The sequence below is a fragment of the Mastigoproctus giganteus genome, chromosome 8 (genome assembly GCF_048544385.1).
Source record: "Mastigoproctus giganteus isolate SK-2022 chromosome 8, ASM4854438v1, whole genome shotgun sequence".
NCBI lineage: Eukaryota > Metazoa > Arthropoda > Arachnida > Uropygi > Thelyphonidae > Mastigoproctus > Mastigoproctus giganteus.
In genome coordinates this window covers 46,655,165-46,667,473 of record NC_143582.1, presented here as the reverse complement: position 1 = coordinate 46,667,473, position 12,309 = coordinate 46,655,165, and the positions used below count along the sequence as shown (strand labels likewise).

At 38.2% G+C, this 12,309-nt stretch overlaps 1 protein-coding gene across 1 annotated transcript in view; it reads left to right on the top strand.

The window, feature by feature from the left end:
• The window catches only part of LOC150081507 (centrosomal protein of 78 kDa), a 206,933-nt gene that overhangs the window by 81,404 nt on the left and 113,220 nt on the right, over positions 1-12,309 (top strand). Inside the window, exon 6 of the mRNA XM_090380226.1 lies at positions 2,948-3,061. Within this exon, the coding sequence (XP_090236352.1) occupies positions 2,948-3,061 (114 nt within the window). The remainder of the gene's footprint in view (positions 1-2,947; positions 3,062-12,309) is intronic.

The window sequence follows — 12,309 nt, the reverse complement described above, 5'->3', positions numbered from 1 at the left end:
CTCTCTCTCTCTCTCTCTCAGGGAGCCGAGTGGGTAAAGTACCTGCCCGGCAACCCAAAGGTCGCGGGTTCGATTCCCGCCTTGGGCTTGGATCAAAGTACTGCAAAAACCTTGGGAGGTGCAATATGGCCACAGAAGCTGATGCACCAACAACTACCAAATCAAATCAATCACTCTCTCTCAGGGTAATTCACCCAGGGGCTCACATCTGGTGAGTATGGGCTTGGCAACCCCAGAGTCCTGAGCTGGATTTCATCATTCTTCTCCTCCTTACTTTCTTGGTGATTCCCTTCTCTCTCTCTCTCTCTCTCTCTCTCTCTCTCTCTCTCTCTCTCTCTCTCTCTCTCTCTCTCTCTCAGGGTAACACGGGATTTTTTTTTTTTTGGCTGGTGCAGCATAAGCCTCAGGCTTCCTTGCACCATATGGCTAATAATAATAATATAAGAACCATGTTGTACGAGGATTGCCTCAATTTATCAATTGTGTTAGAGCGAAACCTTGTTGTAGAAGTACCGTGTTATACGGGGGTTGCTTGTACGTATATTGTACAGCAATACCTCACTTAGTATGCTTCAAACAGCACTGGTTTCACTATAACATGGTTTTCAATTAAGTTTTAAGTCGAAAATTTACTGTACATATTAAAACTCATTTAATAGCCTAGACACATTCTATATATATGCTGCGTTGTCATAGCCTAGGAACACATACAGTGCCAACTCTATTGTCTCATATACACATGTGCCAATAGCTCCCCTCAGGCAGTCAGCGGCAATGTGCAACAGTGTTCAGTATTCTTAATTCCATCCTGACGAGACAACATTAAAGCTTTTCAAACTTTTCATTTCACAATTTATTTTTTGCCCCTTTAGATACGATCGAAAATATATTTGCATCTCGGCTAGAAATTACTGCCAACAACATGAGTTCTGTTTGGCAGCATGTTTTGCCTCATTTTGAAAATGATTTCACTGGTTTTGAATCGCAATGTCAGACAATTGCTGAAGACATTGTGAAGATCAGTAAAGACGTGGGATTCAAAACTTTGAACACTGTCAATGTGTGACTGCATTGATTCATGTGCAAATTACTTAGATGATGCAACTTTCCTTGAAATTGATGAGCAAACAACATATGAAGAAGAGGAAAACAATTCTGAAGTGGATAACATTGAAGTGGCATCAAAAGAATTTTCAACAGAAGAATTGGAGAAAGTTTTTTTGGGGGAGGTTAACATGGCCTGCAAGGTGATTATGAATGGAGATCTGGATGTTGAATGTAACATCAAGATACAGCAAATTTTACAAGATGTGATTTGATGCTACAAAGATTTGTACGCTAAGAAGAGAAGAGACTTCTTTGCCAGACTTTATTATTGAAATGCCTAAATAAACAATAAAGCTTTTTTCTCATCTCTCATGATGTTACCTTTTTATTAATAAAATTTTTGCAATATTTTTAATTTCAAATCCTTTTAAAATTGGCTATCATGCAGAAATTGTGTATAGATTTATTATAATTTGTTTATAGACTGTTTCTGTGGTACGCATTCAATTAAAACCCATTATAATTATACCTCAATCAGCACGGTTTCGCATAACACGGAACAGTTTCAGTACTAATTATCAGTGCTATGTGGGGTATTGCTGTATATTAATTTTATATAAAAAATACAAAAACCAATCACTTAAGTAATAAAAAATGTGCATATAGCTCTCAAAAGTGCTGTCCTCTGTAGTTAGCCTCATTCCTATGATTTTTACTTGCCGTAAGTTTTAACTTAAGGCATATAAAGGGACCCAGTGACCTAAAAACTTATGGCTGATTGCATTACCATACTACAGGATTGTCTCTTGTTACTTTTTCATTGAATTTATTCATAACATCAGATCTGTTCATTCCAAGGTGTTGCTACTTATTTCACTTCCAGAATCATAGTAATTTGGAAAGTAAGTATTATTTCTAAGGTAGTGGTGGCATGTGACGCAAGAAAGCAAGTGTATGAGCTTATGCAGCATCAGCGAAAAAAAAAAAAAAAATTTCACACTATCATTCCCTCTAAATATTTGTCCAGTTCCTCCTTAAATTTATTTGACCTATCAACTTCCACTATGACAGATGGAAGGTTGTTCCAGCAATTAACCACCTGCTGGCTAAATGCAAATTTCCGCACATCTATTCTACATCTGTCTTTCCTTAATTTGAATTTATGCGGTTTGTAATCCGAACAAGTGGAAGAATTCCATCAGAATTCAGCGTGCTCAACCATTCAAGGCCTTATACACCTCAATCAGATCACTGCAATTTGCAGAACTTAATCCTCTCTTGGTAAAAGGATCCCTTCATTTCCTTCATCAATCTTGTTGCCCTTCTCTGTACACACTCAAGGAAATCTACATCCTTCCTAAAATGAGGCCTCCAGACCTGTATGCAGTATTCAAGGTGTGGCTTGACCATTGCCTTATACAGAGGGACAACCATCTCCTTTTCCCTGCTAGCAAAATTCTTATATATCATTGACAAAACCCTATGACCTGCCCTGGCAGCCTGTCTGCATTGCTCAGAAAACTTCATATCTGACTGCACAGTTATTCTGGTACTAATTAATTAAAATATGTCTGGTGATCAGAGGAGGCCTAGATAGGATACTGTACAAGCAGGACAGCCTTATTAAAATTTAAAATAACATCAAATGATTGGATCATGGAATAAATCCAATCAGTTTGTATTTTGTTTGAGATGATGTGTATAATTATATGAGAATTATATTATATTAATTTGTGTGGTAGTCTCACTTATTGAAGATGTTTTTGTTTATTTTAGGGTGTTTACTAAATTTTCGTGAATCACCACATCTTTACATACAGTTTTTATTTTATTGAAATGTTTAATAGAATTTTATATTTGAATAAAACTCAGCATGAAAGAAATCATCTACTCTTTTCAGCTCTAGACGTGCAGAACTGTGAAATTGGTGATTGTGGTGCTAAGGCTTTGCTACAAGTTTTAACTAAAAATTGTACCTTAGAAATTGTTGACTTGAGAAAGAACCAACTTATCTGTAAGTAAGATCACTTTACGAATGTCACTTTTTTTTTAGTGTTGACTCCTGATATGAGAGGTAAAAAAAATTATAATTAATAAAATTATATGTTAAAGTTGTTAGACTTTAATTTGTAAGTTAAGTATATTAAATTGTCATTTATAAATTAAATTAGGATTTTGGGGTTGTGTTGTGGTCTTAATCAGTAGGGAGCAGATTTTTAAGTAAATAAAATATTATACAAAAAATTTTATCGCCCCAAACTATGTAAAATTCTAACTATGACATTTTTTAGTGCAATTACATCATTACTACATAGTTAAATTTTAAGACAAACTGAAGTTTGTATGTTAGACATCATTATTATAATGATGTTTAACAATTAGTAAGGATTTTGCAATATCTCATATTGCAAAATCCTTCAGAACTTTATCCTTGCCTTCCTCTTGTTCTTCGAATAAATAACACTTCCCCATTAGAGAGGTCTACTGTTACTTATTCTCATTTGATTACCACCACACAGATGCCACTTGAAAATTTTGAAGCTATTTGGCCTCTCATTGGTGGGCAGGCAGGTATAAGAGACATAAGTGATGACCCAATTTTGGCTTATTTACACAATATTGAGAGGTTTCAGAAGGTGAATTTCTTAGACTAATTAAATTTTTGGGCAGGAAACCTCAAACTGTAAAATTCAAACTGTGATATTGTTTATTGCAAATGCATCATTATTACATAGTGGAATTTTAAGATAAACTGAAGTTTGTACATTAGGCGTCGTTATTATAACATCTCATATTGTGAAATTGATATTGTGTAAATAAGCCACAACTGGGTCCTCAGTTCCTATACATCTGGGTATCCACTGAATGAGAGGCCAAATAGTTTCAAAGTGGTGCCATCTGGGTGGTGGTATTCAACTAAGGATATGAACAGTATAATCAGTAGCATTTTCCCATTAGACTTTTCTAATGGGAAAGTGTTACTTCTTCAGTGTATAAGAGGAAGGCAACTTGTTGGGAAAGATTTCACAATATGAAATGTTATAATAGTGATGCCTAAAGTACATACTTCGATTTGTCTTAAAATTCAACTATTGTAATGGCGGCGCAATTGCACTAAACAATGTTATAGTAGTAAATCAGTGTGTCAACAGGTGTGGGTGCTCCCCCTGAAAAAAACCATGCCTGTGATTACCCCTATTCTTTTGTAACATTTTATGATTTCATTTTATTTCATATTTAGGAGTCTGCTTTTGTCTTTGGAAATGGATTTCTTTGGTCCTTTTCTGTGACATAGGCTCATCATTGTGCCAACCTTGAGGAGGACTCATCATTGTGCCAACCTTGAGGAGGACTAGAGGGGTCTCTTCCTGTGGTGAAAGTGGATTTTTGTTTAATTTAATTTGATTGGTTCTTTATTTACTGTCTTTTTTTGTAATGGTAACAGCAATAGCTACCTATAAATGTAATGTGCTGGAGTTAGTATTAGCAGAGGCATATGATGCAAGAAAGCAAGCTTATTCAGCCAATAGGGAAAAAAAAAAAAAAAAAACCCCTCCCCATTTCACCCATCAATTCACTCCAAATACCTGTTTAGTTCTGCCTTGAAGTTATTTAAGTTTTTGACTTCCACTACAACAGATGGAAGTTTTTTCCAACTATCAGCCATCCACTGGCTAAAGGCAAATTTCCACACATCTATTCTATTATAATCTTTCCTCAATTTGAATTTATGCCCCCTCAGGTGAGTAATCTGAGCAAGAGGAAGGATCCCATCAGCATTGAGCTTGCTCAAACCATTCAAGGCCTTATACACCTAGATCACCTCGCACGTGCAAAGTCTTCAGACTGCAATTTGCAGAACTTAAGTCTTTCTTGGTAACATCAACCCTTTGTTCCACTCACCAATCTTCTTGCCCTTCTCTGTACTCATTCCAGCAGCTCTACAGCCTTCCTAAAATGGGGCCTCCAGACCTGTGTGCAGTACTCAAGGTGTGGCCTGACCATTGCCTTATACACAGGGACAATCACCTCCTTATCTCTGCTAGCAAAATTTCTGTACAATAAGTCCCCGACTTTTTTTTTAATTTTTTTATTTTTATTTTTTTTAGGATTGTAAAATTTAAAACAGTAAAAAAAAAGTAAGCAAGCAATAGCAATGAACACAGCATGCACAAATTGCACAAGTGAGATATAGAGTAACAAGTTTACGAAGCTTAAAAAATAGGAATGAAGAAAAGATTCTGAAAATTTGTTTTTTATATGACTGAAGATTTCAGTAAAGGAGACACACATTTCACCATAATGTAAAAACCCCCAGAATTCCAGCTATCAGTATTATTGCAAATGAAATAAGATTGAGTTTACTACCCATTTATAATAGATTGTGTTATCAGAAAAGCCCAATAAATCGGCAACCGCAAATTGTATTTATTGTTTTATGGTAGTGACTTCCAGAAATATGCTTCAGTAAAATGTGAGCATGTAAGCTCGCGTGAGGTTATTGTAGTGCGTTTCCGCCTAAACTCTGTGAAGTTCTTTACAGAAAATTTCGACTGTAATCATGGTGTCGACTAAGAGAATAAGTGACAGCGATACCAGTTAATCTACCAAGAAAAGGAAAGCAATCAATTTAGATCAGAAAATTAAAATTACAAGGATGTATGATAATGGTCAAACAGTAACGAGTATCGTGCGGAATTTAGATTTGTGAGGGTTAACAGTGAACACAATAATAAAGGACAAAGACAGATTATGAGAAAAGGTGACGGGATCAGCACCAATGAAGTCAACTATAATAACCAAGGAATATGAAATATGTAAAAAACCCACAGAATTCCAGCTATCAGTATTATTGCAAATGAAATAAGATTGAGTTTACTACCCATTTATAATAGATTGTGTTATCAGAAAAGCCCAATAAATCGGCAACTGCAAATTGTATTTATTGTTTTATGGTAGTGACTTCCAGAAATATGCTTCAGTAAAATGTGAGCATGTAAGCTCGCGTGAGGTTATTGTAGTGCGTTTCCGCCTTAACTCTGTGAAGTTCTTTACAGAAAATTTCGACTGTAATCATGGTGTCGACTAAGAGAATAAGTGACAGCGATACCAGTTAATCTACCAAGAAAAGGAAAGCAATCAATTTAGATCAGAAAATTAAAATTACAAGGATGTATGATAATGGTCAAACAGTAACGAGTATCGTGCGGAATTTAGATTTGTGAGGGTTAACAGTGAACACAATAATAAAGGACAAAGACAGATTATGAGAAAAGGTGACGGGATCAGCACCAATGAAGTCAACTATAATAACCAAGGAATATGAAATATGTACTGTACAATAACATATATTTTTTCTTCCTTTTATGTTTTCTTTTCTTATGCGCCACTCCATCTACTTCACCGCTGTTCCAGATAAAGTTTTTAATTGAACTAATTAAAAATATATAACTATTTTTCTATATATATAACTCATTAATTGAAAAAATATGTAACTATTTTTCTATATATATAAAACTCATTAATTGAAAAATATATAACTATTTTTCTTCATTCTTCTGAGGATATTATGTGGTTTTTGTAATTTTGGCTTATCAGGGATATAGTAGCAATATTTTATTAGTCATTCCCAAGTTATGCAAAACTCGAATTACATAAGAAGTCCTGGAACGTATCTCTTACATATGTCGAGGACTTACTGTATATATCATTGACAAGACACTATGATCTACTCTTGCAGCCTGTCTACACTGCTCAAAATACTTCATATCTGACTGCACAATTACCCTTGGTCCTTTTCATTCTCTACTACCCTGAGTGTAGTACCACACAGTTGGTACGTTACTCTGGGGTTACTGCTACCCATATGCAGTACTTTACGTTTGTCAATGTTAAACTTCAGTTGCCCACTCAGCCCATCTGCTCAATTTTTCTAGATCCTGTTGCAATAGTATACTATCATTACTGTCATTAAAAACATTGCCAATCTTCGTATCGTCTGCAAACTCAGACATTAACCCTAATCTACCTTAATCAATATCATTGATAAATACAGAAAACAACACCGGGACTAACACCAAACCCTGGGGGACTCCACTAATAACATTAGTCCATGCGAAAATTTATTTTTATTTTGTTACACAGAGCATTAATAAAACTACAATAAATAAATTAGCTTTCGGCTGGGTGGCAGCCTTCATCGGATTAAAATACTTGAATGGCAGTTGGAATAGAGATGCACTGCCAGGATGGTGCGTGAGGCACGTGGTTAATTGTTTGTTGATGTTTGTGGCTGTGACGTATTGTGGTGACGTGGCCAGCGTTTGTCTATGGATAGAATTACTGACTCTGTGATGGGGTTAACTTGACAACCACTGTTCCTGTTCAAAGCGGTATCCGAGCATTTTATATTTAGCGATTCCAACCAGGTAATGGTGGGACCTGTCCACAACCACGACATCGTGGTGTGGGTCGATGTCGTGGTGGGTTGTCCAGATATGCTCGGCGATAGCTGAGTGTTCTACATCTGCCAAACGGATCGCCCTTTTATGTTCTGAGAGACATTTCTCGAGTCGACGTCCAGTCTCTCCAAAGTATCAGCTCATGCAGTCACGGCAAGAGATGCGATAGACCAAACCACTCTGTAGAAGGGTGGGGACAGGTGTTTTTATGTTGGAAAGGAGAGAATGCAGTTTCTTGCCTGGGAGTTGGATGCACTTTATCCCATGCGATTTTAGGATTCTACCGATCTGCTGTGACAGGTTGGGGTAGTATGGGATGAATGCCCTCGTGGATGACTCGTCACTGTTGGCGTTGCTGTTGGTTGTCACGTTGTCGCGCGCTTGTAGATCACACCTGTCAAGGACGTCGATGGGGTAGCCACACCTCGTAAGGTCTACTTTGACTCTGGTGATCTCTTTGCGTCTTTCATCTGCAGAGTTGGAGTGTGTACAGGCGCGAGTTAGCAAGGTTCAGGCAGTTGAGAGGAGGTGGCCCCGTGCGTGTGCTGACTGGAAGTTGGTAAATTGGCCAGCACACATAGGCTTACGATAAACTGTCGTCTTCAAGCATGTGTCTTCGCGCCGGACAAGTGTATCTAGGTATGGTATAGAGTTGTTCGACTCCAGCTCAATCGTGAATTTTATGAAGGGCGATAGTGAGTTGAGGTGGGTTAGGAGTCGCTGACCTGAGTCTCTAGGGATGACTACGAACACATCGTCTACATAGCGACACCAAAAGGCGATGTGATCTGGTGCGTGTGTAAACGCACGTCCCTCTAACTCCTCCATCACGATGTTTGCTGTGACCGAACTGACAGGGAAACATTAGTCCATGAAGAGCAGTGTCCATTGATTACCACTCTCTGTCTTTTTCCACTCAACTATCCTTTTATCCATTGCAGCAACTTGCCCTTAATGCCCTGCTCCAATTTGTGCAGTAGCGTTCCATGTGTAACAGTATCAAAAGCTTTCCTAAAATCCAAGTATATGATAACAAAATAATTTTTTGTATCCAGTTCCTTTATGATCATATTGTAGTATCCAATCAAATTTGTCAGACAAGATTTACCCTTAACAAATCTATATTGTGTCTGAACTACAACTGCGGTCTTGTCTAGATGATTCTACAGTGCTTCTTTAACCAGTGACTCCATTATTTTCCCTAGAACAGAAATTAAATTAACAGGTCTGTAATTACTCGTGTCAACCTTTGATTCCCCTTTGTGAATTGGGGATACATTTGCACATCTCCAGTCCATGGGGGTCTCCACTGAGTCCAAGGAAGCTTTCATAATTATGGTTAAAGGTTTGTTTGCTTACTTCCATTGCTGCCTCCTTTAATATAAGTGGATACATCCCATCCACCCAGGTGCCTTCTTTATGTTCAATTTCAACAATTTCTCCTCCACTTTGCTCTCAGTTATTATAAAATCATTTAGCTCCCTGCTAGAGTTTGATAAGCTTCTGGCCTCCCTTCTCTACAGACTTCCTCATTTGTCAATATAGATGCAAAATACTCATTCAGTTAGTCAGCCAACTCAGCAAGTTCATCAACAATCGAACCGTTGATATCAAGTGGACCAATCTGATTCGTCTTCTTCCTTCTAGAGTTTACATAAGTAAAGAAGTCTTTGCTGTTTTTCTTTGCATCCTTTGCCAAAGATTTCTCATAATCTGCCTTTGCTTGCCTAACCTGCTTTGTAACTTGGTTACAGATCAACTTGTATCTACCATAGTCTTCTGTGTCACCTGATAATTTATATCACCCATGCATTTTTCTTCTCTGCCATAAGTCTAATTAGTTATTCTACCATCCATTTAGGCCTAAACCTTCAACAGTATTTCTTATTGGGACAAAAAGCCTAGTAGCTTTCATGATTACTTCCTCGAATGCTTATCATTTAGAATTTGCTGTTGGTAACATCATCAATTGATCCCATTGTATAGAATTTAAAAACCGTGTCAGACCACTGTAGTCACCTTTACGAAAGCAAAAACCCTTCCCTTTACCCCTAATGGTAGTTACATCTTTAAGTAAATCCCACATCAGTACACTGTGGTCACTGCCACCTAGTGATTCCTTTATTTGCAGATTCTTAATGCATGAAGAATCACTGCTGATAATCAGAACAAGAGTATTACTCCCTCTAGTTGCCTCTTGAACATGCTGCTATAGAAAACAGTCATCCAATAAATGCACAGAAGCCTTACTAGTGTGCGAGTGACCAACCCACTTGTTCCAGTCAGTATCTTTGGAGTTAAAATTTTGCTTTCCCAGTGCTTATGTCACACCAAACTGATTCAACATTACACTGTCCACCCATGTCAGCTGGATGCACTTCCTTAGATTTTATGTTTCTTAACTAACAGCATGATCCTTCCTCATTTTCTATCCTGTCTATCCTTTCTGTGCACATTGTACTCCCCCAAATCATTTCTGCATTCCTTGTATCTGTGTGACACCACGTCCCTGATATCCCAACAATATTTGCCTTTGATGTTTTGTCCAGCACTTCAAATTCATCAAATTTATTTACTAAACTCCTCAGATTGGTGTACATGCAAGTATACATGCACCTGTTCTTACTCTTAGTTACCCTAACACAGCGCACGTATTTACTTGTTCCGCAATGACTCCCTGCACTCCTTGAAATACCCAGCACCTTGTTTTCCAAGCTGCTGCTCATTCCAATAGAAGCAGTGCAAGAATTGCTTTCACCTCTGCCAGTGGCTACTGTTAATCTTTTAGTCTGTGTACCCCCCCCCCAAGCTAGCAATTTTCCAACCCACCTAACACTGCCTTGATAGCATCAGCAAATATTCTTGCACCCTTTCTATTTAAGTGTATCCCATTCCTGTAGAAATAATCTCTTTTGTTAACAAGCACAGACCACTCTGTGAAAAATTCTACCCCATGAGCAAATTGATTGACAAGGCTCTCATCATATACTCCCTCCTATCATGTCTGGGCAACATTGCAGACACTTTCAAACTCAGCCTTAACTTTCGATTTTTTTTTCAACATCGACTTGTACTTGCTAAGTAAGTCTGCAGATCTCCTACTCTTAATGTCATTAGTGCCAACATGTACAACAATATCACCCTTTGTGCCTTTAAAAGATGATATCTGCTCAATATCATCATCATCATATACTTTTGCCTCTGGCACACATATTCTGGTCCTGTTTCACTATCCTTTTTGCATAATATATTTCCCATCTCCCTGACAATAGAGTCACCAACAATAACTAGCTCCTGTGGGACCAGCACATTCTTCCCTGGAGATTTCTACTGTGTTGCACAAGAGTGACCTCTGGCTTTGAGTTGGGCAGTTGAGAGCTTGTGGGTTCCCCATTTTAATTACTTTGAGGGCATCTGCCCTACTCTTCAAACTCTCATAGACACCCATCAGAATGCCGAGTTGCCTCCTAATTTCTTGACACTCTCTGCACCTAGCACATGTAAAGACATCCTCCTTGGCTATATCATGTCCTGTTCCAGAAAGTTCCATAAACATTTCACAAGTTGCACAGTTTTGGCTGTCAGGGGCGTTAGAGAATTGCCCCTGTCGGCTCCCCCCTGAGCCACAGCACTCCCGCTACTTTGTGCACGTTGCTTTGCTGCTCTAGTCTGGGTCATGATTTCTGTTTAATGCATTTTGAATGGCATAAAAAAACTCTTGCACCTCCTCTGTTTAAGTTAATACCATTTTTACAAAATTAATTCCATCTGCCAACTAATGCTAGCCATGCTAAGAAAAATTTCCCCAAAAGCTGTGCAAAGTTCCTTTTGTATTAGTGCATAAGGATTTCATCACAAAATCTCTCCTATCATGCGCCTCTGTAGCCAGGTGGGAAGGAGCAGCAGTGTGTAGCACACACTTCTTGATTAGACCGGGGTTCGAGCCCGTCACCACCAAATACGGAGGATGCAGAAAGGTCAGGGAGTGACCACCGTATATTTCCGGAGCAATATGGCCTTAGTCACTAATGCTCCTAAAAACCAAATAACAACAACCCTCCTGTCATGTCTGGACAGAATTGCAGAAACAAGAACATTTTCTCCTATCTCGTGACACTTTTTCAACATGACCTTATATTTCATTGATAGACGCAATTCATTGATTCGTTTAACCCCATCAGCATTTAGTTCACTCAATTCATTTAAATCCTTAACCACTTTAATCAAGTCATCTCACAGGTGCCCAGACACTGTAGTTTTCAGAACTGAGGTGTTTCTTTGGTTTCTGACTAATCCTGTTGCTCTTCTCTGTATTCATTCCAACAGACCCACATTCTTCCTAAAATGAGGCTTCCAGACCCATGCAGCTCTCAAGGTGTGGCCTAACCTTTTCTTTATACAACAGGGTAATCACCAAGTTGTCCTTGTTGGCAGAATTCCTGGATATCATTGAGTTATGATATCCAGGAATGTTATGAGCTCTTCTAGCACCCTGTCTGCATTGCTGCCTAATGAACTTCAAGTTGGATTGTATAAATGTATAGTTTTTAAGGGTTTTCATCATTCTACATTACTTGGAGTGTGACAGTGGTGAATCCTAGAATAACATAAGTGGTACTACCCTACTTAGTAGGTTATTCTGGGATTACTATTACCCATATTCCATGTCTTGCATTTATCAAGCTGACTGGGCTAGCTGGGTGGGTTGCCTACCTGGCAACCCAAAGGTCGTGGGTTCGAATCCCGCCTCGTGCTTGGATCAGAGTACTGCAAAAATCTTGGGAGGTGCATTATGGCCATA